Source organism: Oncorhynchus tshawytscha, linkage group LG11 (genome assembly GCF_018296145.1).
Source record: "Oncorhynchus tshawytscha isolate Ot180627B linkage group LG11, Otsh_v2.0, whole genome shotgun sequence".
Taxonomy (NCBI): Eukaryota; Metazoa; Chordata; class Actinopteri; order Salmoniformes; family Salmonidae; genus Oncorhynchus; species Oncorhynchus tshawytscha.
Genome location: NC_056439.1, coordinates 46,487,248 through 46,511,140, shown reverse-complemented (window position 1 = coordinate 46,511,140; position 23,893 = coordinate 46,487,248). Strand labels below are relative to the sequence as shown.

The window sequence follows — 23,893 nt, the reverse complement described above, 5'->3', positions numbered from 1 at the left end:
TTTTATGCTTGTTTCTGTTTAAGTACCAAGATGTTCAAATAAACCTAAACCCAGTCAGTCATGTCTTACCAGTTCCACACACTGGGAGTGCTGCAGTCTCCTGGCGATGTCCAGAGCTGTCTCTCCGGATGAGTTCACTGGATGGATGGATGGATGGATGGATGGATGGATGGATGGATGGAGAGAGGGGGAGAGGGATGGAGGGAGAGAGGGAGAGAGGGATGGATGGATGGATGGAGAGAGGGATGGAGGGAGAGAGGGATGGATGGATGGAGAGAGAGAGGGAGAGAAGGATGGATGGATGGATGGAGGGAGAGAGAGACCAGTTAAGTCTCTGTGGTATCCCTATTGAACCCAGCTTACAAGCACTAAACGCACTGTGTGTACATACTGTATATATACTGTAGGTGTGTATATACTGTAGGTGTGTGTGTCTAGGTGTATATATACTGTAGGTGTATATATACACTGTAGGTGTGTGTATAGATGTATATACACTGTAGTTGTGTGTGTATAGGTGTATATATACTGTAGGTGTGTGTGTGTATAGGTGTATATATACTGTAGGTGTGTGTGTGTATAGGTGTATATATACTGTATGTGTGTGTGTGTGTATAGGTGTATACATACTGTAGGTGTGTGTGTATAGGTGTATATATACTGTAGGTGTGTGTGTATAGGTGTATATATACTGTAGGTATGTATATACTGTAGGTGTGTGTGTATAGGTGTATATATACTGTAGGTGTGTGTGTCTATAGGTGTATATATACTGTAGGTATGTATATACTGTAGGTGTGTGTGTATAGGTGTATATATACTGTAGGTGTATATATACTGTAGGTGTGTGTGTATAGGTGTATATATACTGTAGGTGTATATATACTGTAGGTATGTACAGTGGGGCAAAAAAGTATTTAGTCAGCCACCTATTGTGCAAGTTCTCCCACTTAAAAAGATGAGAGAGGCCTGTAATTTTCATCATAGGTACACTTCAACTATGACAGACAAAATGAGAAAAAAAAATCCAGAAAATCACATAGTAGGATTTTTAATGAATTTATTTGCAAATTATGGTGGAAAATAAGTATTTGGTCACCTACAAACAAGCAACATTTCTGGCTCTCACAGACCTGTAACTTCTTCTTTAAGAGACTCCTCTGTCCTCCACTCGTTACCTGTATTAATGGCACCTGTTTGAACTTGTTATCGGTATAAAAGACACCTGTCCACAACCTCAAACAGTCACACTCCAAACTCCACTATGGCCAAGACCAAAGAGCTGTCAAAGGACACCAGAAACAAAATTGTAGACCTGCACCAGGCTGGGAAGACTGAATCTGCAATAGGTAAGCTTGGTTTGAAGAAATCAACTGTGGGAGCAATTATTAGGAAATGGAAGACATACAAGACCACTGATAATCTCCCTCGATCTGGGGATCCACGCAAGATCTCACCCTGTGGGGTCAAAATGATCACAAGGACGGTGAGCAAAAATCCCAGAACCACACGGGGGACCTAGTGAATGACCTGCAGAGAGCTGGGACCAAAGTAACAAAGCCTACCATCAGTAACACACTACGCCGCCAGGGACTCAAATCCTGCAGTGCCAGACGTGTCCCCCTGCTTAAGCCAGTACATGTCCAGGCCCGTCTGAAGTTTGCTAGAGAGCATTTGGATGATCCAGAAGAAGATTGGGAGAATGTCATATGGTCAGATGAAACCAAAATATAACTTTTTGGTAAAAACTCAACTCGTCGTGTTTGGAGGACAAAGAATGCTGAGTTGCATCCAAAGAACACCATACCTACTGTGAAGCATGGAGGTGGAAACATCATGCTTTGGAGCTGTTTTTCTGCAAAGGGACCAGGAAAACTGATCTGTGTAAAGGAAAGAATGAATGGGGCCATGTATCGTGAGATTTTGAGTGAAAACCTCCTTCCATCAGCAAGGGCATTGAAGATGAAACATGGCTGGGTCTTTCAGCATGACAATGATCCCAAACACACCACCCGGGCAACGAAGGAGTGGCTTCATAAGAAGCATTTCAAGGTCCTGGAGTGGCCTAACCAGTCTCCAGATCTCAACCCTATAGAACATCTTTGGAGGGAGTTGAAAGTCCGTGTTGCCCAGCAACAGCCCCAAAACATCACTGCTCTAGAGGAGATCTGCATGGAGGAATAGGCCAAAATACCAGCAACAGTGTGTGAAAACCTTGTGAAGACTTACAGAAAACATTTGACCTCTGTCATTGCCAACAAAGTATTGAGATAAACTTTTGTTATTGACCAAATACTTATTTTCCACCATAATTTGCAAATAAATTCATTAAAAATCCTACAATGTGATTTTCTGGATTTTTTTTCTCATTTTGTCTGTCATAGTTGAAGTGTACCTATGATGAAAATGACAGGCCTCTCTCATCTTTTTAAGTGGGAGAACTTGCACAATTGGTGGCTGACTAAATACTTTTTTGCCCCACTGTATATACTGTAGGTGTGTGTCTATAGGTGTGTATATACTGTAGGTGTGTGTGTATAGGTGTATATATACTGTAGGTGTGTGTGTAGGTGTGTCTATACTGTAGGTGTGTCTATACAGTAGGTGTGTGTGTAGGTGTGTACCAGGTACCTGTGTGGAGGACAGCCTTTCCTTTGAGCAGCAGTTTGAGGCACTCTGTTTTGTGGTGCTGGGCGCTGTAATGTAGAGCAGTGTTCCCCTCTAGAGTCCTCTTCTCCAGACAGACACTGTTAAGTGGCGACAGACAGTTGGAGTCAATGTGATGTACATGTATGTCTCCGGGGGCTGGTGTAGGTAAGACAGTACTAAAGGTCAATGCTGGTGACAGAGAATGTGTCCCAAAATGGCTCCATATTCCCTACGTTGTACAGTCGTGGCTGCCTCAGTTTGTATGATGACAATTTGCATATACTCCAGAATGTTATGAAAGTGATCAGATGAATTGCAAAGTCCCTCTTTGCCATGGAAATGAACTGAATGCCCAAAAAACATTTCCACTGCATTTCAGCCCTGCCACAAAAGGACTAGCTGACATCATGTCAGTGATTCTCTCGTTAACACAGGTGTGAGTGTTGACGAGGATAAGGCTGGAGATCACTCTGTCATGCTGATTGAGTTTGAATAACAGACTGGAAGCTTCAAAAGGAAGGTGGTGCTTGGAATCATTGTTCTTCCTCTGTCAACCATAGTTACCTGCAAGGAAACACATGCCGTCATCATTGCTTTGCGCAAAAAGGGCTTCACAGGCAAGGATATTGCTGCCAGTATTCCCTAGACAAGCATTTTTCTGGATGCTCCAAACAATCGGAAAGGGGTTTCATCAGAGAAAATGACTTTACCCCAGTCCTCAGCAGTCCAATCCCTGTACGTTTTGCAGAATATCAGTCTGTCCCTGATGTTTTTCTTGGAGAGAAGAGGCTTCTTTTACTGCCCTTCTTGACACCAGGCCATACTCCAAAAGTCTTTGCCTCACACTGCGTGCAGATGCACTCACACCTGCCTGCTGCCATTCCTGAGCAAGCTCTGTACTGGTGGTGTCCCGATCCCGCAGCTGAATCAACTTTAGGAGACGGTCCTGGTGCTTGCTGGACTTTCGTGGGTGCCCTGAAGCCTTCTTCACAACAATTTAACCGCTCTCCCTGAAGTTCTTGATGATCTGATAAATGGTTGATTTAGGTGCAATCTTACTGGCAGCAATATCCTTACTGGCAGCAACACCCCCCCATCCACATCGATGGAACAGTAGTGGAGAGGGTAGCAAGTTTAAGTTCCTCGGCATACACATCACAGACAAACTGAATTGGTCCACTCACACAGACAGCATCGTGAGGAAGGCGCAGCAGCGCCTCTTCAACCTCAGGAGGCTGAAGAAATTCGGCTTGTCACCAAAAGCACTCACAAACTTCTACAGATGCACAATCGAGAGCATCCTGGCGGGCTGTATCACCGCCTGGTATGGCAACTGCACCGCCCTCAACCGTAAGGCTCTCCAGAGGGTAGTGAGGTCTGCACAACGCATCACCGGGGCAAACTACCTGCCCTCCAGGACACCTACACCACCCGATGCTACAGGAAGGCCATAAAGATCATCAAGGACATCAACCACCCAAGCCACTGCCTGTTCACCCCGCTGCCATCCAGAAGGCGAGGTCAGTACAGGTGCATCAAAGCTGGGACCGAGAGACTGAAAAACAGCTTCTATCTCAAGGCCATCAGACTGTTAAACAGCCACCACTAACATTGAGTGGCTACTGCCAACACACTGTCAATGACACTGACTCTACTCCAGCCACTTTAATCATGGGAATTGATGGGAAATGATGTAAATATATCACTAGCCACTTTAAACAATGCTACCTTATATAATGTTACTTACCCTACATTGTTCATCTCATATGCATACGTTGATACTGTACTCTATATCATCGACTGCATCCTTATGTAATACATGTATCACTAGCCACTTTAACTATGCCACTTGGTTTACATACTTATCTCATATGTATATACTGTACTGGATATCATCTACTGTATCTTGCCTATGCTGCTCTGTACCATCACTCATTCATATATCCTTATGTACATATTCTTTATCCCCTTACACTGTGTATGACAGTAGTTTTTTTTGGAATTGTTAGTTAGATTACTTGCTCGTTATTACTGCATTGTCGGAACTAGAAGCACAAGCATTTCGCTACACTCGCATTAACATCTGCTAACCATGTGTATGTGACAAATAAAATTTGATTTGATTTGATTTGCCTATGAAACCCTTTTTGTGCAAAGAAATGATGACGGGACGTGTTTCCTTGCAGGTAACCATGGTTGACAGAGGAAGAACAATGATTCCAAGCACCACCCTCCTTTTGAAGCTTCCAGTCGGTTATTCAAACTCAATCAGCATGACAGAGTGATCTCCAGCCTTGTCCTCGTCAACACTCACACCTGTGTTAACGAGAGAATCACTGACATGATGTCAGCTAGTCCTTTTGTGGCAGGGCTGAAATGCAGTACTTGCCTCCTCCTTTCCTTGTTCCCTAAACTCCTTTCAAAGCCATTGGTTGGAGGAGGTCTGAGTGAGGGACCTTGGATCCTCTCCTCCAATGCACTTTGGGCCCGATTCAGACTGGGGATAAATTGACTTCACAACATGTTAAGTCTACTTATCTCAAGTCTGCACAGGGCCCACTAAGACGAGAAAACGGAGGAAGCACAGATTATACAGTGAGTAACGTTTTCTGATACAGCCTTTGTGTTATTGGGGGTCTGGTGTTATTGGGGGTCTGGCATTATTGAGGGGTCTGGCGTTATTGGGGGTCTGGCGTTATTGGGGGGTCTAGCGTTATTGGGGGTCTGGCGTTATTGGGGGGTCTGGCGTTATTGGGGGTCTGGAGTTATTGAGGGCTCTGGCGTTATTGAGGGCTCTGGCGTTATAGAGGGGTCTGGCGTTAGGGGGCGCTCACACCTGTTCTGTATGAGGAAGTCCACCAGGGATAGAGAGCTCCTCTCCTCCAGTCTCACAGCCAAGTGAAGAGCTGTCTCTCTCAGATGCTAGAAGACAGAAGAAACTCATTATGTACATTACTGAGTGTGTGTGCGTGTGTGTGTGCGTGTGTATATTTGTGTGTGTGTGTGTGTGTGTATGTGTGTTTGTGTGTGTGCGTGCGTGCGTGCGTGTGTGTATGCGTATGTGTGTATGTGGTGTTTGTGTGTATGCGTATGTGTGTGTGGTATGTGTGTGTGTGTGTGTGTGGTGTTTGTGTGTATGCGTATGTGTGTGTGTGTGTGTATGTGGTGTTTGTGTGTGTGTGTGTGTGCGTGTGTGTGTGTGGTGTTTGTGTGTATGCGTATGTGTATGTATGTGGTGTTTGTGTGTATGCGTATGTGTGTGTGTATGCGTGTGTGTGTGTGTGTGTGTGTGTGTGGTGTGTGAGATGAATGAGTACGACTATGAACTGTTCTTAGTTCTCTGGAGACATGAGCTCTGACCCAACAAGCTGAAATAATAAACCATACACTGCCAACACACACACACACACACACACACACACACACACACACCACATACACACACGCACACAAACACCACACACAAACACCACATACACATACACACACAAACACACACAGAGATCAAAAGGTGTGCAGGACAGTTCCATTACATACCCTTAGGAAGAACAGACGGTGAATTTGATTAAATAAATGAAAAGAGAAGGAGAGAGAGGAAACAACCTTTTAACAGGAGAGGAGAGAGAAGGGTGTAAAATGAGAGGGATTGATTGAGTGTGATTACAGAGAGAGAAGGGAGTGGTTACTAACTACAGTTCTGGGACTTCTAACTTACTACACAATCACACTCACACACACACAAACACAAACAGCGACATTTACAACATTACAATGTAGAAGAATTGTAGCGGTCTATTTTGAGATAATAACCCCACAGTGGTCTTCTGAGAGAAGAGGCCAGCCACAGCCAGATGAATCAAGCCCATTGAGCCATGTTAAAGTCGCAGTCTGGGATCTGGCAATCTGTTCAATGATCATATTCATTATCTGTTGTTCTTCAAATCCCAGAATGTAGTTTTAATGGAGCCTTCCGCCATTAGCTAGCTAATTAAATCATATGGGGATGACCCAATGCCTTTTGTTTGAATCATTTCACAGCTCTTGACATTAATAACGGCATCGTAATGATATCCTGCAGAGCACACACTTCAAACCTTCCACTGGGAAGTTATCTTGGGGATTTCATACGCAATCCTACATGTAATTATGACCATGTTCATGCTGTGTACTTGTGTGTGTGTGTGTGTGTGTGTGTGTGTATGCATACTTGTGCATGTCCTATCTAGTACCTGTCCCTCAGGCAATTATAATGGGCTGGCCAGTAGTTAGTTAGTTAGTTAGTTAGTGAGTTATTGAGTGTGTATCTCGTCTCTGCTATCTAGTACTAGGGCTGTGTATCTCTGCTATCTAGTACTAGGGCTGTGTATATCTCTATCTAGTACTAGGGCTGTGTGTATCTCTATCTAGTACTAGGGCTGTGTGTATCTCTCTGCTATCTAGTACTAGGGCCGTGTGTATCTCTATCTAGCACTAGGGCTGTGTGTATCTCTCTGCTATCTAGCACTAGGGCTGTGTGTATCTCTCTGCTATCTAGCACTAGGGCTGTGTGTATCTCTCTGCTACCTAGTACTAGGGCTGTGTGTATCTCTGCTACCTAGTACTAGGGCTGTGTGTATCTCTGCTATCTAGTACTAGGGCTGTGTGTATCTCTATCTAGTACTAGGGCTGTGTGTATCTCTATCTAGTACTAGGGCTGTGTGTATCTCTATCTAGTACTAGGGCTGTGTGTATCTCTATCTAGTACTAGGGCTGTGTGTATCTCTCTGCTATCTAGTACTAGGGCTGTGTGTATCTCTCTGCTATCTAGTACTAGGGCTGTGTGTATCTCTCTGCTATCTAGCACCAGGGCTGTGTGTATCTCTCTGCTATCTAGCACCAGGGCTGTGTGTATCTCTGCTATCTAGCACTAGGGCTGTGTGTATCTCTCTGCTATCTAGTACTAGGGCTGTGTGTATCTCTATCTAGTACTAGGGCTGTGTGTATCTCTATCTAGTACTAGGGCTGTGTGTATCTCTATCTAGTACTAGGGCTGTGTGTATCTCTGCTATCTAGTACTAGGGCTGTGTGTATCTCTGCTATCTAGTACCAGGGCTGTGTGTATCTCTGCTATCTAGTACCAGGGCTGTGTGCATCTCTGCTATCTAGTACTAGGGCTGTGTGTATCTCTGCCATCTAGTACTAGGGCTGTGTGTATCTCTGCCATCTAGTACTAGGGCTGTGTGTATCTCTGCCATCTAGCACTAGGGCTGTGTGTATCTCTGCTATCTAGCACTAGGGCTGTGTGTATCTCTCTGCTATCTAGTACTAGGGCTGTGTGTATCTCTGCTATCTAGTACTAGGGCTGTGTGTATCTCTGCTATCTAGTACTAGGGCTGTGTGTATCTCTGCTATCTAGCACTAGGGCTGTGTGTATCTCTCTGCTATCTAGTACTAGGGCTGTGTGTATCTCTGCTATCTAGTACTAGGGCTGTGTGTATCTCTGCTATCTAGTACTAGGGCTGTGTGTATCTCTGCTATCTAGCACTAGGGCTGTGTGTATCTCTGCCATCTAGTACCAGGGCTGTGTGTATCTCTGCTATCTAGTACTAGGGCTGTGTGTATCTCTGCCATCTAGTACTAGGGCTGTGTGTATCTCTGCCATCTAGTACTAGGGCTGTGTGTATCTCTGCCATCTAGTACTAGGGCTGTGTGTATCTCTGCTATCTAGTACCAGGGCTGTGTGTATCTCTGCTATCTAGTACTAGGGCTGTGTGTATCTCTGCCATCTAGTACTAGGGCTGTGTGTATCTCTGCTATCTAGTACCAGGGCTGTGTGTATCTCTGCCATCTAGTACTAGGGCTGTGTGTATCTCTGCCATCTAGTACCAGGGCTGTGTGTATCTCTGCTATCTAGTACTAGGGCTGTGTGTATCTCTGCCATCTAGTACTAGGGCTGTGTGTATCTCTGCTATCTAGTACCAGGGCTGTGTGTATCTCTGCCATCTAGTACTAGGGCTGTGTGTATCTCTGCCATCTAGTACCAGGGCTGTGTGTATCTCTGCTATCTAGTACTAGGGCTGTGTGTATCTCTGCCATCTAGTACTAGGGCTGTGTGTATCTCTGCTATCTAGTACCAGGGCTGTGTGTATCTCTGCTATCTAGTACTAGGGCTGGCACCGTTACCATATATGGGTGAAGACCGTTGTGAAAATGAAATAAATGTCTTATTTTAAATATTTAAAAAAATTATAATCATTTGTGGAACGAACAGCTGACTGAAGATGGGACAGACGGGCATTTGGTTGACCATCACAACCTTATGTCTAGTACCTGTCCCTCAGGCAGTGCTAGCGGCTTGGCCAGGTCTTCTCCCTGGGCGTACAGGTGCAGCAGAGCGGTCAGGTCCCGGCTCCTCACGGCATCGTACACACGCCACGGCTCACTGTCCTCCCGGTCCCTGTGCAGCACGTAGCGCCGGTCCACGTACTTGGCCACGATATACTCCTTCCTGGCATTCCTGGTTGCACAACGGGACAGAGACATAGGTATGCAGCAACTGGTTAACTATATCCTCCATGTTGACACCAGCAACTGGTTAACTATATCCTCCATGTTGGCACCAGCAACTAGTTAACTATATCCTCCATGTTGGCTCCAGCAACTGGTTAACTATATCCTCCATGTTGGCACCAGGGTTGGGTTCAATTCCATTTCAATTCAGTCAATTCAAGAACTGAATTGAATTGGAATTGACCCCAACCCTGGTTGATACCAAACGTTCTGTTACAACATTCTCACTTCAACACTAGTCATTGTTTTGGAATGTTTTGGTGCCAATATGGCTTCTGTCAAAATGTGTTGTTTCAAACCAAGATTGCCCCACCAATGAGAACATGATTGAAATATGAGGCGTATAATGGACTTACATGTCACTCTGGGGGAGGGGTTTGATGGAATCATTGGGAAGATTGGCCTCCATGATGTCATTGAAGCGGGTGTTGCCTATACTGACTGCCAGCTGTGGACAGATGGAGAGTGGAGGCGTTAGGATACAAGGTATGTGAGTACAGCTGTATAGGGACTAAACTTTCAGCGCATCAAATACCACATATCTTACCCATGCCATTATCATAACTATAAACCAAGTTAGCATGCTGAGCCAAAGCCAAAGCAGAGCTCAGCAAACTAACGCTTGTTTAGAAATGGAGGTGTGTTTGTATAGATCAGTGTGTGTGTATTGGGACTAAGACGGGGTCAACATTACTAGTAGTTCGGAGGTGCTGAGCATGTCCAGCGTGAGGGACTGGATCCTGGAGTAGTGGACTCCCAACTCCCTGTGGATCCCAGAACACTCTATACACGTCAGGATGCCCAGGTTAGTGGAGAGCCACGTGGGGTCTGTTGACAACACAGGGACAGAACATGAGGAGTACAGTTAACACTGGATTTACACTGAAGCAATAAGGCCCGAGGGGGTTTGGTATATGGTCAATACACCTGGGCTAAGGTCTGTTCTTAGGCACGACGCAGTGGAATTAGAGCAGTAAAAATAAATGTTTTGTCATACACATGGTATATTGTCTATTATAAACTGAGTGGTTCGAACTCTGAAAGCTGATTGGCTGACAGGAATTGTATATCAGACCGTATACCACAGGTATGACAAAAAAATGGACTGCTCTAATAACGTTGGTAACCAGTTTATAATAGCAATAGAACACCTCAGGGGTTTGTGATATTTGTCCAATATACCACTGTATCCAGACACTCCACGTTGAGTCGTGCGTAAGAACATCCCTTAGCCGTGGTATATTGGCCATATACCACACCCCCATGTTCCTTATTGCTTAAATAACACCACGGCTGTCAGCCAAATCAACATTCAGGGCTCAAACCAACCAGCCCTACTGGCTGTGTCCTGATTCTCCACCCTTCTCTAAGTGTGGAGACAGGACAAGAGCACATCCTAAAGTCTTCCGATGAATCCTCCCACTGACTCCTGTCTCCTGTCCAGCAGTCTCACCGTGGGCTCCACAGTCGGCGCAGGCCTCGTTGCCGGGCATGTGTCTGAGCTCGGTGATGACTGCCCTGGCCAGCTCCTGCAGCCCGGAGTCCTGGAACTGCGTCTGGTCCCCTCCCAACACTGTGTTCAGGGCTTCCTCCTTACTGTTCTGCAGCACCGACACCCAACTGGGGGGGAGGAGGAGAGAGAGATTAAAACAATGCAATATAGTGTTTATACAGTTATGTATTGTAGTACAAGTCATTCTTTCTGGAAATGTCTTCCTGATTTTTTATGGATCTACAACAACTGGTACACATGTTTTTTGATTTTCTATGAAACTACTATGGTGGTCTACATTCTGCGCTTCAAAAGCACGGACTGTCCACATGATAGTCCTGTGTGCAGCTGTGTGTCTTTAACCCAAGTATATAATTGTACCACTGAGAACTTGGCACATTCACACTGCAGTAAACCTCCTTTCTCTTTCTCATCCCTCTCCTCAATTTTTCTTTCTTTTTGTTGTTTTTGTTTCAGCTGACCCTCCCTCCTTCTTCTCCTCCTCCCCACAGACACAGATGACATCCGAAGGCTTGATCCTGAGGCCCACACAGAGAGAAGAGGAAGAGGGGCTCCCGAGTGGCGTAGCGTTCTAAGGCACTGCATCTCAGTGCTAGAGATGTCACTACAGACCCTGGTTCGATTCCAGGCTGTATCACAACCGGCCGTGATTGGGAGTCCCATAGGGCGGTGCACAATTGGCCTAGTGTCGTTAGAGTTTGGCCGGTGTACGCAGTCATTGTAAATAGTATTTTTTTTCTTAACTGACTTTCCTGGTTAAATAAAATAAAAAGAAGAGAGAAACCCCCTACTCAGCTCTGTACGCTCCAGAGAGAGGTCCCAACCCAAACTAGCTCCCTCTCTCATGCAGTTGAGTTTCCACCTCATTTTGTGGCCAGTAAGCTTGATGCCCTCAATCTCACACAAATTATCAATGAACCTACCAGGTACCACCCCAAAGCCGTAAACACAGGCACCCTCATAGATATCATCCTAATCAACTTGCCCTCTAAATACACCTCTGCTGTCTTCAACCAAGATCTCAGCGATCACTGCCTCATTGCCTGCATCCGTAATGGGTCAGCGGTCAAGCGACCTCCACTCATCACCGTCAAAAGCTCCCTGAAACACTTCAGCGAGCAGGCCTTTCTAATCGACCTGGCCCGGGTATCCTGGAAGGATATTGACCTCATCCCATCATGCCTGGTTATTATTTTTTTTAAATGCCTTCCTCACCACCTTAAATAAGCATGCCCATTCAAGAAATTTAGAACCAGGAACAGATATAGCCCTTGGTTCTCTCCAGACCTGACTGCCCTTAACCAACACAAAAACATCCTATGGCGTTCTGCATTAGCATCGAACAGCCCCCGTGTTATGCAACAGGCAGTTAGAAAAGACAAGGCTAGCTTTTTCAAGCAGAAATTTGCTTCCTGCAACACAAACGCAAAAAAGTTCTGGGACACTGTAAAGTCCATGGAGAATAAGAACACCTCCTCCCAACTGCCCACTGCACTGAGGATAGGAAACTCTGTCACCACCGATAAATCCACTATAATTGAACATTTCAATAAGAATTTTTCTACAGCTGGCCATGCTTTCCACCTGGCTACCCCTACCCCGGTCAACAGCACTGCACCCCCCACAGCAACTCGCCCAAGCCTTCCCCACTTCTCCTTCTCCCAAATCCAGTCAGCTGATGTTCTGAAAGAGCTGCAAAATCTGCACCCCTACAAATCAGCCTGGCTAGACAATTTGGACCTTTTCTTTCTAAAATTATCTGCCGAAATTGTTGCAACCCCTATTACTAGTCTATTCAACCTCTCTTTCATGTCGTCTGAGATTCCCAGCTGCGGTCATCCCCCTCTTCAAAGGAGGGGACACTCTTGACCCAAACTGCTACAGACCTATATCTATCCTACCCTGTCTTTCCAAGGTCTTCGAAAGCCAAGTCAACAAACAGATTACCGACCATTTCGAATCCCACCGCACCTTCTCCGCTATGCAATCTTGTTTCAGAGCTGGTCATGGGTGCACCTCAGCCACGCTCAAGGTCCTAAACGATATCTTAACCGCCATCGATAAGAAACAATACTGTGCAGCCATATTCATTGACTTGGCCAAGGCTTTCGACTCTGTCAATCACCACATCCTCATCGGCAGACTCGATAGCCTTGGTTTCTCAAATGATTGCCTGGCCTGGTTCACCAACTACTTCTCTGATAGAGTTCAGTGTGTCAAATCGGAAGGCCTGTTGTCCGGGCCTCTGGCAGTCTTATGTGGGTGCCACAGGGTTCAAATGTGAACTTTAGGGCCGATAACCATTTAACTTCTCTGTATACATCAATTATGTCGCTCTTGCTGCTGGTGAGTCTCTGATCCACCTCTACGCAGACGACACCATTCTGTATACATTTGGCCCTTCTTTGGACACTGTTAACAACCCTCCAGACGAGCTTCAATGCCATACAACTCTCCTTCCATGACCAACTGCTCTTAAATACAAGTAAAACTAAATGCATGCTCTTCAACCGATCGCTGCCTGCATCTGCCCGCCCATCCAGCATCACTACTCTGGACGGTTCTGACTTAGAATATGTGGACAACTACAAATACCTAGGTGTCTGGTTAGACTGTAAACTCTCCTTCCAGACATCAAACATCTCCAATCCAAAGTTAAATCTAGAATTGGCTTCCTATTTCGCATATAAAGCATCCTTCACTCATGCTGCCAAACATACCCTCGTAAAACTGACCATCCTACCGATCCTCAACTTCGGCGACGTCATTTACAAAATAGCCTCCAATACCCTACTCAATAAATTGGATGCAGTCTATCACAGTGCCATCCGTTTTGTCACCAAAGCCCTACATACTACCCACCACTGCGACCTGTACACTCTCATTCGCTGGCCCTCGCTTCATACTCGTCGCCAAACCCACTGGCTCCAGGTCATCTACAAGAGCCTGCTAGGTAAAGTCCCCCCTTATCTCAGCTCGCTGGTCACCATAGCATCACCCACCTGTAGCATGCGCTCCAGCAGGTATATCTCTCTGGTCACCCCCAAAACCAATTCTTTCTTTGGCCACCTCTCCTTCCAGTTCTCTGTTGCCAATGACTGGAACGAACTACAAAAATCTCTGAAACTGGAAACACATCTCCCTCACTAGCTTTAAGCACCAGCTGTCAGAGCAGCTCACAGATTACTGCACCTGTACATAGCCCATCTATAATTTAGCCCAAACAACTACCTTTTCCCTACTGTCTTTATTTATTTATTTAGCTCCTTTGCACCCCATTATTTCTATCTCTACTTTGCATATTCTTCCACTGCAAATCTACCATTCCAGTGTTTTACTTGCTATATTGTATTTACTTCGTCACCATGGCCTTTTTTAGCCTTTACCTCCCTTATCTCACCTCATTTGCTCACATTATATATAGACGTATTATTGACTGTATGTTTGTTTTACTCCATGTATAACTCTATGTTGTTGTATGTCTCAAACTGCTTTGCTTTATCTTGGCCAGGTCGCAATTGTAAATGAGAACTTGTTCTCAACTTGCCTACCTGGTTAAATAAGGGTGAAATCAAAATATATAAAAAATATTGGTGGCAGCATCATGTTATGGGCATGTTTCTCATCGTCAGGGACTGGGGCACTTATCAGGATAGAAGAGAAGATGAATCGAGAAATGTATATAAAAGTCCTTGAAGCAAACCTACTGCCCTCTGCAAGAAAGCTGAAACTGGGAAAGAAGTTCACCTTTCAACATGACAACGACCTGAAGCACACAGCCAAAGCTACAGTGGAGTGGCTAAGGAATAAAAAGGTAAATATCCTTGAGTGACCCAGTCAGAGCTCCGACCTAAATCCAATCGAAAATGTGTGGCACGACTTGAAGATTGCTGTCCAAGGAACTTGAAAGTACAGTTTTGTAAAGAATGGTCAAATATTGCCTAATCTAGGTACGCTAGAGCGCAATCCCAAAGGCAATCACAGCTGTAATTGCTGCCAAAAGGTGCTTCCACCAGGTATTAACTCAGGTGGGTGGAGACTTGTCCAATTGTGATGTTTCAGTTTTGCATTTTTAATACAGTCCCCCCCCCCACACACACACAAAAAAAATTGCCTTGAAAGTCTGGTGTGTCGATGAGTGGGAAAACATGCATTATTTAAAATGCATGACACTCTGAGGCAATGACAAAGGAGAAAAAAATTCACAGAGGTGTGGACTTTCTATAGGCACTGTATGTTGAAGAGGGTGGGGCTCAAGCTGCATCCCTGTCTCACCCCACGGCGCCAATTTTAACAGCACACGTCTTGTTCGTATGTTTTCATTCTACCTATCTCTATCTCGGTATCTTTTTCTCTTTCTCTTTCTGAAAGAAACAATGAGGGATTCCAGTGTATTTAGAACAATACTTATATAGAAACAAGGAGGGATTCCAGTGTATTTAGAACAATACTTATATAGAAACAAGGAGGGATTCCAGTGTATTTAGAACAATACTTGTATAGAAACAAAAACAATACTTGTATAGAAACAAGGCTCATGTCAGTATATTTGTATAGAAAATCAGTTGAGGGATTCCAGTGTATCTGGAACAATGCTTGTATAGAAGCTAGGAGGGATGTCAGTGTATTTGGAACAATACTTATATAGAAACAAGGAGGGATTCCAGTGTATTTAGAACAATACTTATATAGAAACAAGGAGGGATTCCAGTGTATTTAGAACAATACTTATATAGAAACAAGGAGGGATTCCAGTGTATTTAGAACAATACTTATATAGAAACAAGGAGGGATTCCAGTGTATTTAGAACAATACTTGTATAGAAACAAGGAGGGATTCCAGTGTATTTAGAACAATACTTGTATAGAAGAGAGGGAGGGATTCCAGTGTATTTAGAACAATACTTATATAGAAACAAGGAGGGATTCCAGTGTATTTAGAACAATACTTGTATAGAAACAAGGAGGGATTCCAGTGTATTTAGAACAATACTTATATAGAAACAAGGAGGGATTCCAGTGTATTTAGAACAATACTTATATAGAAACAAGGAGGGATTCCAGTGTATTTAGAACAATACTTGTATAGAAACAAGGAGGGATTCCAGTGTATTTAGAACAATACTTGTATAGAAACAAGGAGGGATTCCAGTGTATTTAGAACAATACTTGTATAGAAACAAGGAGGGATTCCAGTGTATTTAGAACAATACTTGTATAGAAACAAGGAGGGATTCCAGTGTATTTAGAACAATACTTGTATAGAAACAAGGAGGGATTCCAGTGTATTTAGAACAATACTTGTATAGAAACAAGGAGGGATTCCAGTGTATTTAGAACAATACTTGTATAGAAGAGAGGAGGGATTCCAGTGCTCTGCTTACATCATGCACTCCTGCTCGTCCTCGGCTTGGAAATGGTACGTCCGATTATCTGGAGAGAGGAACGATAGGTGTGAATTTAGAGGGACAGGAGAGAAGAGAGAGAGGAGAACGACAGAGAGATTGCAGTAGGCTACATTCCGAGGGATACATGCAAGGGGAAAACCTGATCCACAGACACAGAGAGAGGATCGTTTGAGGGAGACTCGTTTCTCTGCACCGTCTTTCCATTACATACACAGGCTCAGACACTCAGACACACACACACACACACACACACACACACACACAGGCAAATGCACTTGCACACAGCTCAGACCATAGTTATGTGGAGAAAGGTGAGAGGTCAGTGGTGAGAGGTCAAGGAGGGGTGAACCTACGTGTGACCAGGTCAAAGGTCCTCCTCTCATCGGGGTTGGGGCGCACCTGACAGGTCAGGAGGTTGAGCTTCGCCGGTGGTCGGTTGATCTGTGGAACCAACGACACTGGGGTCAATTCCCACTCTAGGGCTGACCCAAACTTTACTACGCTGGCTCAGATGCTAGCTTTTCACATCATCTTTTCCAGAATGGTCCCAACAACTATGGAATACAGTGCATTCGGGAAGTGTTCAGGCCCCTTCACTTTTTCCACATTTTGTTACGTTACAGCCTTATTCTAAAATGGATTAAATATATGTTTTTTCTCATCAATCTACACACAGTATTCCATAATTACAAAGCAAAAACAGGTTCATAAATTTTTGCAAATGTATAAAATAATATAACTGAAATATCACATTTACATAAGTATTCAGACCCTTTACTTACTACTTTGTTAAAGCACAGCCTCAAGTCTTCTTGGGTAGGACACAACAAGCTTGGCACACCTGTATTTGGGGAGTTTCTCCCATTCTTCTCTGGAGATCCTCTCAAGCTCCGTCAGGTTGGAGCTATTTTCAGGTCTCTCCAGAGATGTTAGATTGGGTTCTAGTCTGGGCTCTGGCTGGACCATTCAAGGACATTCAGAGACTTGTCCCAAAGCCACTCCTGCGTTGTCTTCTCTGTGTGCTTAGGGTCGTTGTCCTGTTGGAAGGTGAACCTGGAGCAGGATTTCATCAAGGATCTCTCTGTACTTTGCTCTGTTCATCTTTCCCTCGATCCTGACTAGTCTCCCAGGCCCTGTCTCTGAAAAACATACCCACAGCATGATGCTGCCACCACCATGCTTCAACGTAGGGATGGTATTGGCCAGGTTATTGGCCAGGTATTGGCCAGGTTTCCTCCAGAAATTCAGGCCAAATTCAGGCCAAAGAGTTCAATCTTGGTGCCTTTTGGGAAACTCCAAGCAGGCTGTCGTGCCTTTTACTGAGGAGTGGCTGCCGTCTGGCCACTCTCCCATAAAGGCTGGATTGGTGGAGTGCTGCAGAGATGGTTGTCCTTCTGGAAGTTTCTCCCATCTCCACAGAGGAACTCTGGAGCTCTGTCAGAGTTCCCATCGGGTTCTTGGTCACTGTGCTTCTCCCCCGATTGCTCAGAGTTGGCCAGGTGACCAGTTCTGGGAAGAGTCCTAGTGGCTCCAAATTTCTTCCATTTAAGAATTGTGGAGGCCACAGTGTTCTTGAGGACCTACAATGCTGCAGAAATGTGTTGGTACCCTTCCCCAGATCTATGCCTTCAACACAATCCTGTCTCGGACCTCTACAGACAAAAAAAGTTGTAGAAACATCTCAAGGATGATCAATGGAAACAGGATGCACCTGAACTCAATTTTGAGTCTCATAGCAAAGGGTCTGACTACTTATGTAAATAAGGTATTTTTTTAAATAAAATTTGCTACAATTTCTAAAAACGCGTTTTCGCTTTGTCATTAAGGGGTAATGTGTAGATTGATTCAGAATGTATATATATATATTTTATACATTTTAGAACAAGGCTGTAACGTAACAAAATGTGAAATTAGTGAAGGGGTCTGAATACTTTCAGAGTATGCATTACTAGAGCAGCCCAGTCCAGCCTGGCTTAACTATAGTACATTTCAAGAGCATCAGCAACCTGGCGACTAGGGCTGTCCCAAAAATTTTGGTCAACAAAGAGTCGTCTGTTCTTTCGACCAATCGATTGATTGAAATATAGGCCTAAGTAAGTGGCGGTACTAAGACTAAACAGGAAGCGTTCTCAGGCCTACAGCTCGATGGTGGTTACACAAGGCTGCTATACAAAGGCTACTAATGGCAGTGACATTACTTATTATTATAATGACGGTCATAATAATAAATAGCAATAAGGAGATCAAGGAAAAAGGAGGGTTATTATTATTATAAATAAAATTATAAAAAGGACAATTTGAAACAATGATAAATAAATGATAAATAATACCAGAGAGGCTGGTCTAATGAAAAGAAGTGTCAAGCCTTTATTTCAGCACAGCAAAGATTAAAAACAACCGCACTTGTGAAATTGTTGCATGAGGCTTGGTGCTTATGGAATCAGTAGGCTATTACACAAACAGTCAAACAGGCAACAGAAGCAGGATCTGTCATCTTTCTGTAGATATACATTACTAGTCAAAAGTTTGGACACGCCTACTCATTCAAGGTTTTTTCTTTATTTTTACTATTTTCTACATTGTAGAAAAATAGTGAAGACATCAAAACTATGAAATAACATGTATGGAATCATGTAGTAACCAAAAAAAGTGTTAAAAAAATAAATATATATTTTATATTCTTCTAAGTAGCCACTCTTTGCCTTGATGACAGCTTTGCACACTCTTGACATTCTCTCAACCAGCTTCACCTGTAATGCTTTTCCAACATTCTTGAAGGAGTTCCCACATATAAAGTTTTAACATCAAAATATATTTTATATTTCAGATTCTAAGTAGCCACTCTTTGCCTTGATGACAGCTTTGCACACTCTTGGCATTCTCTCAACCAGATTCATTAATTAACAGGTGTACCTTGTTAAAAGTTAAAATAGTGACATTTCTTTCCTTAATGCGTTTGAGCCAATCAGTTGTGTTGTGACAAGGTAGGGGTGGTATACAGAAGATAGCCCTATTTGGTAACCGACCAAGTCCATATTATGGCAAGAACAGCTCAAATAAGCAGAGAAAAATGACAGTCCATCATTACTGTAACACATGAAGGTAAGTCAATACGTAAAATTAAGAACTTTGAAAGTTTCTTCAAGTGCAGTCGTAAAAACCATCAAACGCTATGATGAAACTGGCTCTCATGAGGACCGCCACAGGAAAGGAAGACCCAGAGTTACCTCTGCAGCAGAGGATAAGTTCATTAGAGTTACCAGCCTCAGAAATTTCAGCCCAAATAAATGCTTCAGAGAGTTCAAGTAACAGACACATCTCAACATCAACTGTTCAGAGGAGACTGCGTAAATCAGGCCTTCATGGTCGAATTACTGCAAAGAAACCACTAAGGATGCCAATAAGAAGAAGAGACTTGCTTGGGCCAAGAAAAATGAGCAATGGACATCAGACCGGTGGAAATCTGTCCTTTGGTCTAATGAGTCCAAATTTTAGATTTTTGTTTCCAACCGCCGTGTCTTTGTGAGACGCAGAGTATTGTAGGTGAAGCATGGAGGTGGTGTGGGGGTGTGGGGGTGCTTTGCTGGTGATACTGTCTGTGATTTATTTAGAATTCAAGGCACATTTAACCAGCATGGCTACCACAGCATTCTGCAGCGATACGCCATCCCATCTGGTTTGCGCTTAGTGAGATTATCATTTGTTTTTCAACAGGACAATGACCCAAAACACACCTCCAGGCTATGTAAGGGTTATTTGACAAGAAGGAGTGATGGAGTGCTGCATCAGATTACCTGGCCTCCACTATCACCCAAGCTCAAACCAATTGAGATGTTTTGGGATGAGTTGGACCGCAGAGTGGCGGAAAAAGCAGGCCACAAGTGCTCAGCACATGTGGGAACTCCTTCAAGACTGTTGGAAAAGCATTACAGGTGAAGCTGGTTGAGAGAATGCCAAGAGTGTACAAAGCTGTCATCAAGGCAAAGGGCGGCTACTTTGAAGAACCTAAAATATAACATATTTTGATTTGTTGACCACTTTTTTGGTTTCTACATGATTCCATATGTGGTTTCCTCTCTCCTCTCTTTTCTTAGACAATTAAGGCAAGGGCTGTTTTCTCACCTCCTAACTCTGCTGCTGCTTCCGCCTCATTCTCAACACCAATATGCTGGTTAACTTTGCTATTATGCACATAGCAACATGGTCTAGGAAAAAAAACGCCAATTCAACAGCGCACTGATGTGTTTCAGAACCACGGACGGCGACCACTATCCAACGCGGGAGAAAGTGGATGTTATAAAATAATATTTTTTATTTATTTATGAACCATTGTTCATACATAATATAACCATATACATTTTTAGTAGCACATGTCTTAGAGTGATGGACTGTTCCATCCCCACGTACTCCACAATTGATCAGTCCACTCAGACAGGCACCAATCAGACAGGTGTCGTGTACACCATGAATGTATTTTTTTCATAATTTTTGCTACTGCTCGACTAAAGAAATCTCAGTTGACTAACAGCCTATCGACCAAACAATCGACCCGTCAACTAAATGGGGTTAGCCCTGTTGGCGACTGATTTAAAGTTACAGGTAGTCAGGTATACACTAGTTTGAGGATTACTTTTGGCACTGAGCTTTACTGTATGGTTTATATACTGTATTGGGTACAGGATATGAGAGGTGAATGAGATGTCAACTAAAAGAGTCTCACCGTGCTGTGAGAGATGGTCAGACAGCCGTACTTGACACCACACTTCCTCTTCTGCCACACCTTCCTAATCCTGGATGGATGGATGGGAGGAGGGGAGGGGAGGGGGAGGGGGGGGGAGGGGAGGGGGGAAGGGAGGGAAGGGAAGGGGGGAAGGGAGGGAGGGAAGGGAGGGGGAGGGGAGGGGGGAGGGAGGGAAGGGAAGGGGGGAGGGAAGGGAGGGAAGGGAGGGAGGGGGAGGGAGGGAGGGAGGGAGGGAGGGAGGGAGGGAGGGAGGGAGGGAGGGGGAGGGAGGGAGGGAGGGAGGGAGGGAGGGGAGGGAGGGAGGGAGGGAGGGAGGGAGGGAGGGAGGATGGTTTGGGAGGGAGTGAGGGAGGGGAGGGGAGGGAGGGAGGGAGGGAGGGAGGGAGGGAGGGAGGGAGGGAGGGAGGGAGGGAGGGAGGGAGGGAGGGAGGGAGGGAGGGAGGGAGGGAAGGGAGGGAGGGAGGGAGGGAGGGAGGGGAGGGAGGGAGGAGGGGAGGGAGGGGAGGGATGAGTGAGGGAGACAGAGCGTGAGAGAGAGGGAGAGACTCAGACCACATTCTAAGTCAGGTATAACTTACTGTATATCTACAGTACCATCAAGCTTACTCATCATATCTAGGAATACAAGTTTGTTTCCCCAACTGACTCACATCCCCCCCTATGTTATCACACTGTAATCTAACGCTCTGAGAACGAGGAGAGAACAGGGGAGAGGGGCTGGAATGGAGACATAGGCCTGTTTTAGACTTCCAGGCTACCCCTCTCTCTCTTCTTTCTCCTCTCTCTTTACTCTTTCCCTTTCTCTCTCTCCTATCCCCCTCTCTCTCTTTTACTCTCTTTCCCTTTCTCTCTCTCCTATCCCCCCTCTCTCTCTTTACTCTCTTTCCCTTTCTCTCTCCTATCCCCCCTCTCTCTCTTTCTTTCTCCTCTCTCTAATCTCTTTCCCTTTCTCTCCTATCCCTCTCCCTTTTCTTTCACTCTCTTTCTCTCTCTCCCCTCTTTCTCTCTGCATGACATGGGTTAGCTGGAGTAGCTGGATCCACTCATCCAGCCAGGCCTCTTCGCCAGGATCCAAACCCCAGAATAATGAAGACCAGCTGGGGCTGACATAGCACTGTGCCCCCACCCCTCCCTCCCAGCCTCTCCATAATGTCACGCTCCACCCTGCTACAGACCCTAACCCTGCTGAGGCCTAACCTTAACCCTAACCCTGCTGAGGCCTAACCTTAACCCTAACCCTACTGAGGCCAAACCTTAACCCTAACCCTACTGAGGCCTAACCATAACCCTGCTAAGGCCTAATGCTGCTGAGGCCTAACCTTAACCCTGCTGAGGCCTAACCCTAACCCTAACCCTACTGAGGCCTAACCTTAACCCTAACCCTGCTGAGGCCTAACCTTAACCCTAACCCTGCTGAGGCCTAACCCTGCTGAGGCCTAACCCCCTGCTGAGGCCTAACCCTGCTGAGGCCTAACCCTGCTGAGGCCTAACCTTAACCCTAACCCTGCTGAGGCCTAACCCTGCTGAGGCCTAACCCTGCTGAGGCCTAACCCTGCTGAGGCCTAACCCTAACCCTGCTGAGGCCTAACCTTAACCCTAACCCTGCTGAGGCCTAACTCTGCTGAGGCCTAACCTTAACCCTAACCCTGCTGAGGCCTAACTCTGCTGAGGCTTAACTCTGCTGAGGCCTAACCCTGCTGAGGCCTAACCTTAACCCTAACCCTGCTGAGGCCTAACTCTGCTGAGGCTTAACCCTGCTGAGGCCTAACCCTGCTGAGGCCTAACCCTGCTGAGGCCTAACCTTAACCCTAACCCTGCTGAGGCCTAACCCTGCTGAGGCCTAACCTTAACCCTAACCCTGCTGAGGCCTAACCTTAACCCTAACCCTGCTCAGGCCGATTTTTACTTGGAGAAGTCTAAGAGATATCTGACTCCGACTCATCATCAAGTCCAAACTTCCGTGGTAGTTCAATGGTTAATCTCGTCCGTACCTGTACTCGTCACAACCATAAAACAGCCTGTGGAATCCTAGCCTAGTTCCGGGTCGGTTTGTGCCGTCTTGCCAAATCCAATGCGTGCTAGCTTATCATATAGCGCTGCCTCCCTTAAACTCGCCTGACTGGGCTTGAACCACGGTCCTCTGTCTCACCGACACGTGACTGCCCGCTTGACAACATAAAAACCAGTTGAGCTATAGAAAAGGATCCAATTCGATAGCACCATTGGCAACATTTCAAGCTGGCTGTGAAGTGAGCTCACAGCACGCTCTAATCTCCGTTACACAGGCTAACAGAATCCTCCTATTGGGGTTAATGCTGGAAGTGAAGCCTTGTGTGTTTTCAGTACACAGTCAATATATATATATATATCAGTATTTTCCCCAATCTCCAGACAGACTCACCCGTCACTCCTCTTCTGTAGGAAGCCTGACTTCTCCGTACCGTACTTCTTGTTGCCTTGAGGCTGGTGGATGCTGTAGCCGTTACCAGAGTTCTTTCTGGTCAGGTACTCCTGGGACAAAACGGGAGAAAATGCTTTATGACAAACATAGATTGACTATGTTTAGTTGAAAAGATACCCGTTTAAAAAAATGTTTTAACCACCGACCAGGGTTGTGTTCATTAGGGCAAGTAATGGAAAATGTTTAAAGCATTTTCCTAAGGAAAATTAACACTTCTTATTGGACAAGTCCAAGTCGTTTCCCCTCTCTGTTTCGGTCAGTTTTCTTCCGTTCGGTGCCTAAGGAACAGTACCTCTTTCCCCTCCATCTGTAGCAGCAGTCTTAGGGAGTCTCGTAGCTGAGAGAGCTGTCTCACCTCTTCATCCTGGTCCTGACGCACCTACACACACACACAAGACAGATCAGCCTGCTAGCTGAATGCAATCTACTGTAGCTAATATATAAACAGACACTGATTTGGCTAATGTATTGGGAGCATTTGGAGGGAGTTGATGGTGTACGTGGCGTGCACTAGCTTTTGACAACACCAACTGGGATGGGTAGCTTTGCTGATATGTTCCCAATCAATGGGT

At 45.1% G+C, this 23,893-nt stretch overlaps 1 protein-coding gene across 2 annotated transcripts in view; it reads right to left on the bottom strand.

The window, feature by feature from the left end:
* LOC112262221 (arf-GAP with SH3 domain, ANK repeat and PH domain-containing protein 3-like) overlaps positions 1 to 23,893 on the bottom strand; it is a 60,378-nt gene that overhangs the window by 7,482 nt on the left and 29,003 nt on the right. For both annotated transcript variants that reach the window (XM_042330179.1, XM_042330178.1), the window contains exons 9-20: positions 23,614 to 23,700; positions 23,262 to 23,371; positions 20,840 to 20,909; positions 16,473 to 16,560; positions 16,096 to 16,144; positions 10,652 to 10,818; positions 9,893 to 10,026; positions 9,555 to 9,646; positions 8,959 to 9,145; positions 5,486 to 5,571; positions 2,632 to 2,747; positions 70 to 137 (exon numbers count right to left, since the gene is read on the bottom strand). In XM_042330179.1, the coding sequence (XP_042186113.1) occupies positions 70 to 137; positions 2,632 to 2,747; positions 5,486 to 5,571; positions 8,959 to 9,145; positions 9,555 to 9,646; positions 9,893 to 10,026; positions 10,652 to 10,818; positions 16,096 to 16,144; positions 16,473 to 16,560; positions 20,840 to 20,909; positions 23,262 to 23,371; positions 23,614 to 23,700 (1,254 nt within the window). The remainder of the gene's footprint in view (positions 1 to 69; positions 138 to 2,631; positions 2,748 to 5,485; positions 5,572 to 8,958; positions 9,146 to 9,554; positions 9,647 to 9,892; positions 10,027 to 10,651; positions 10,819 to 16,095; positions 16,145 to 16,472; positions 16,561 to 20,839; positions 20,910 to 23,261; positions 23,372 to 23,613; positions 23,701 to 23,893) is intronic.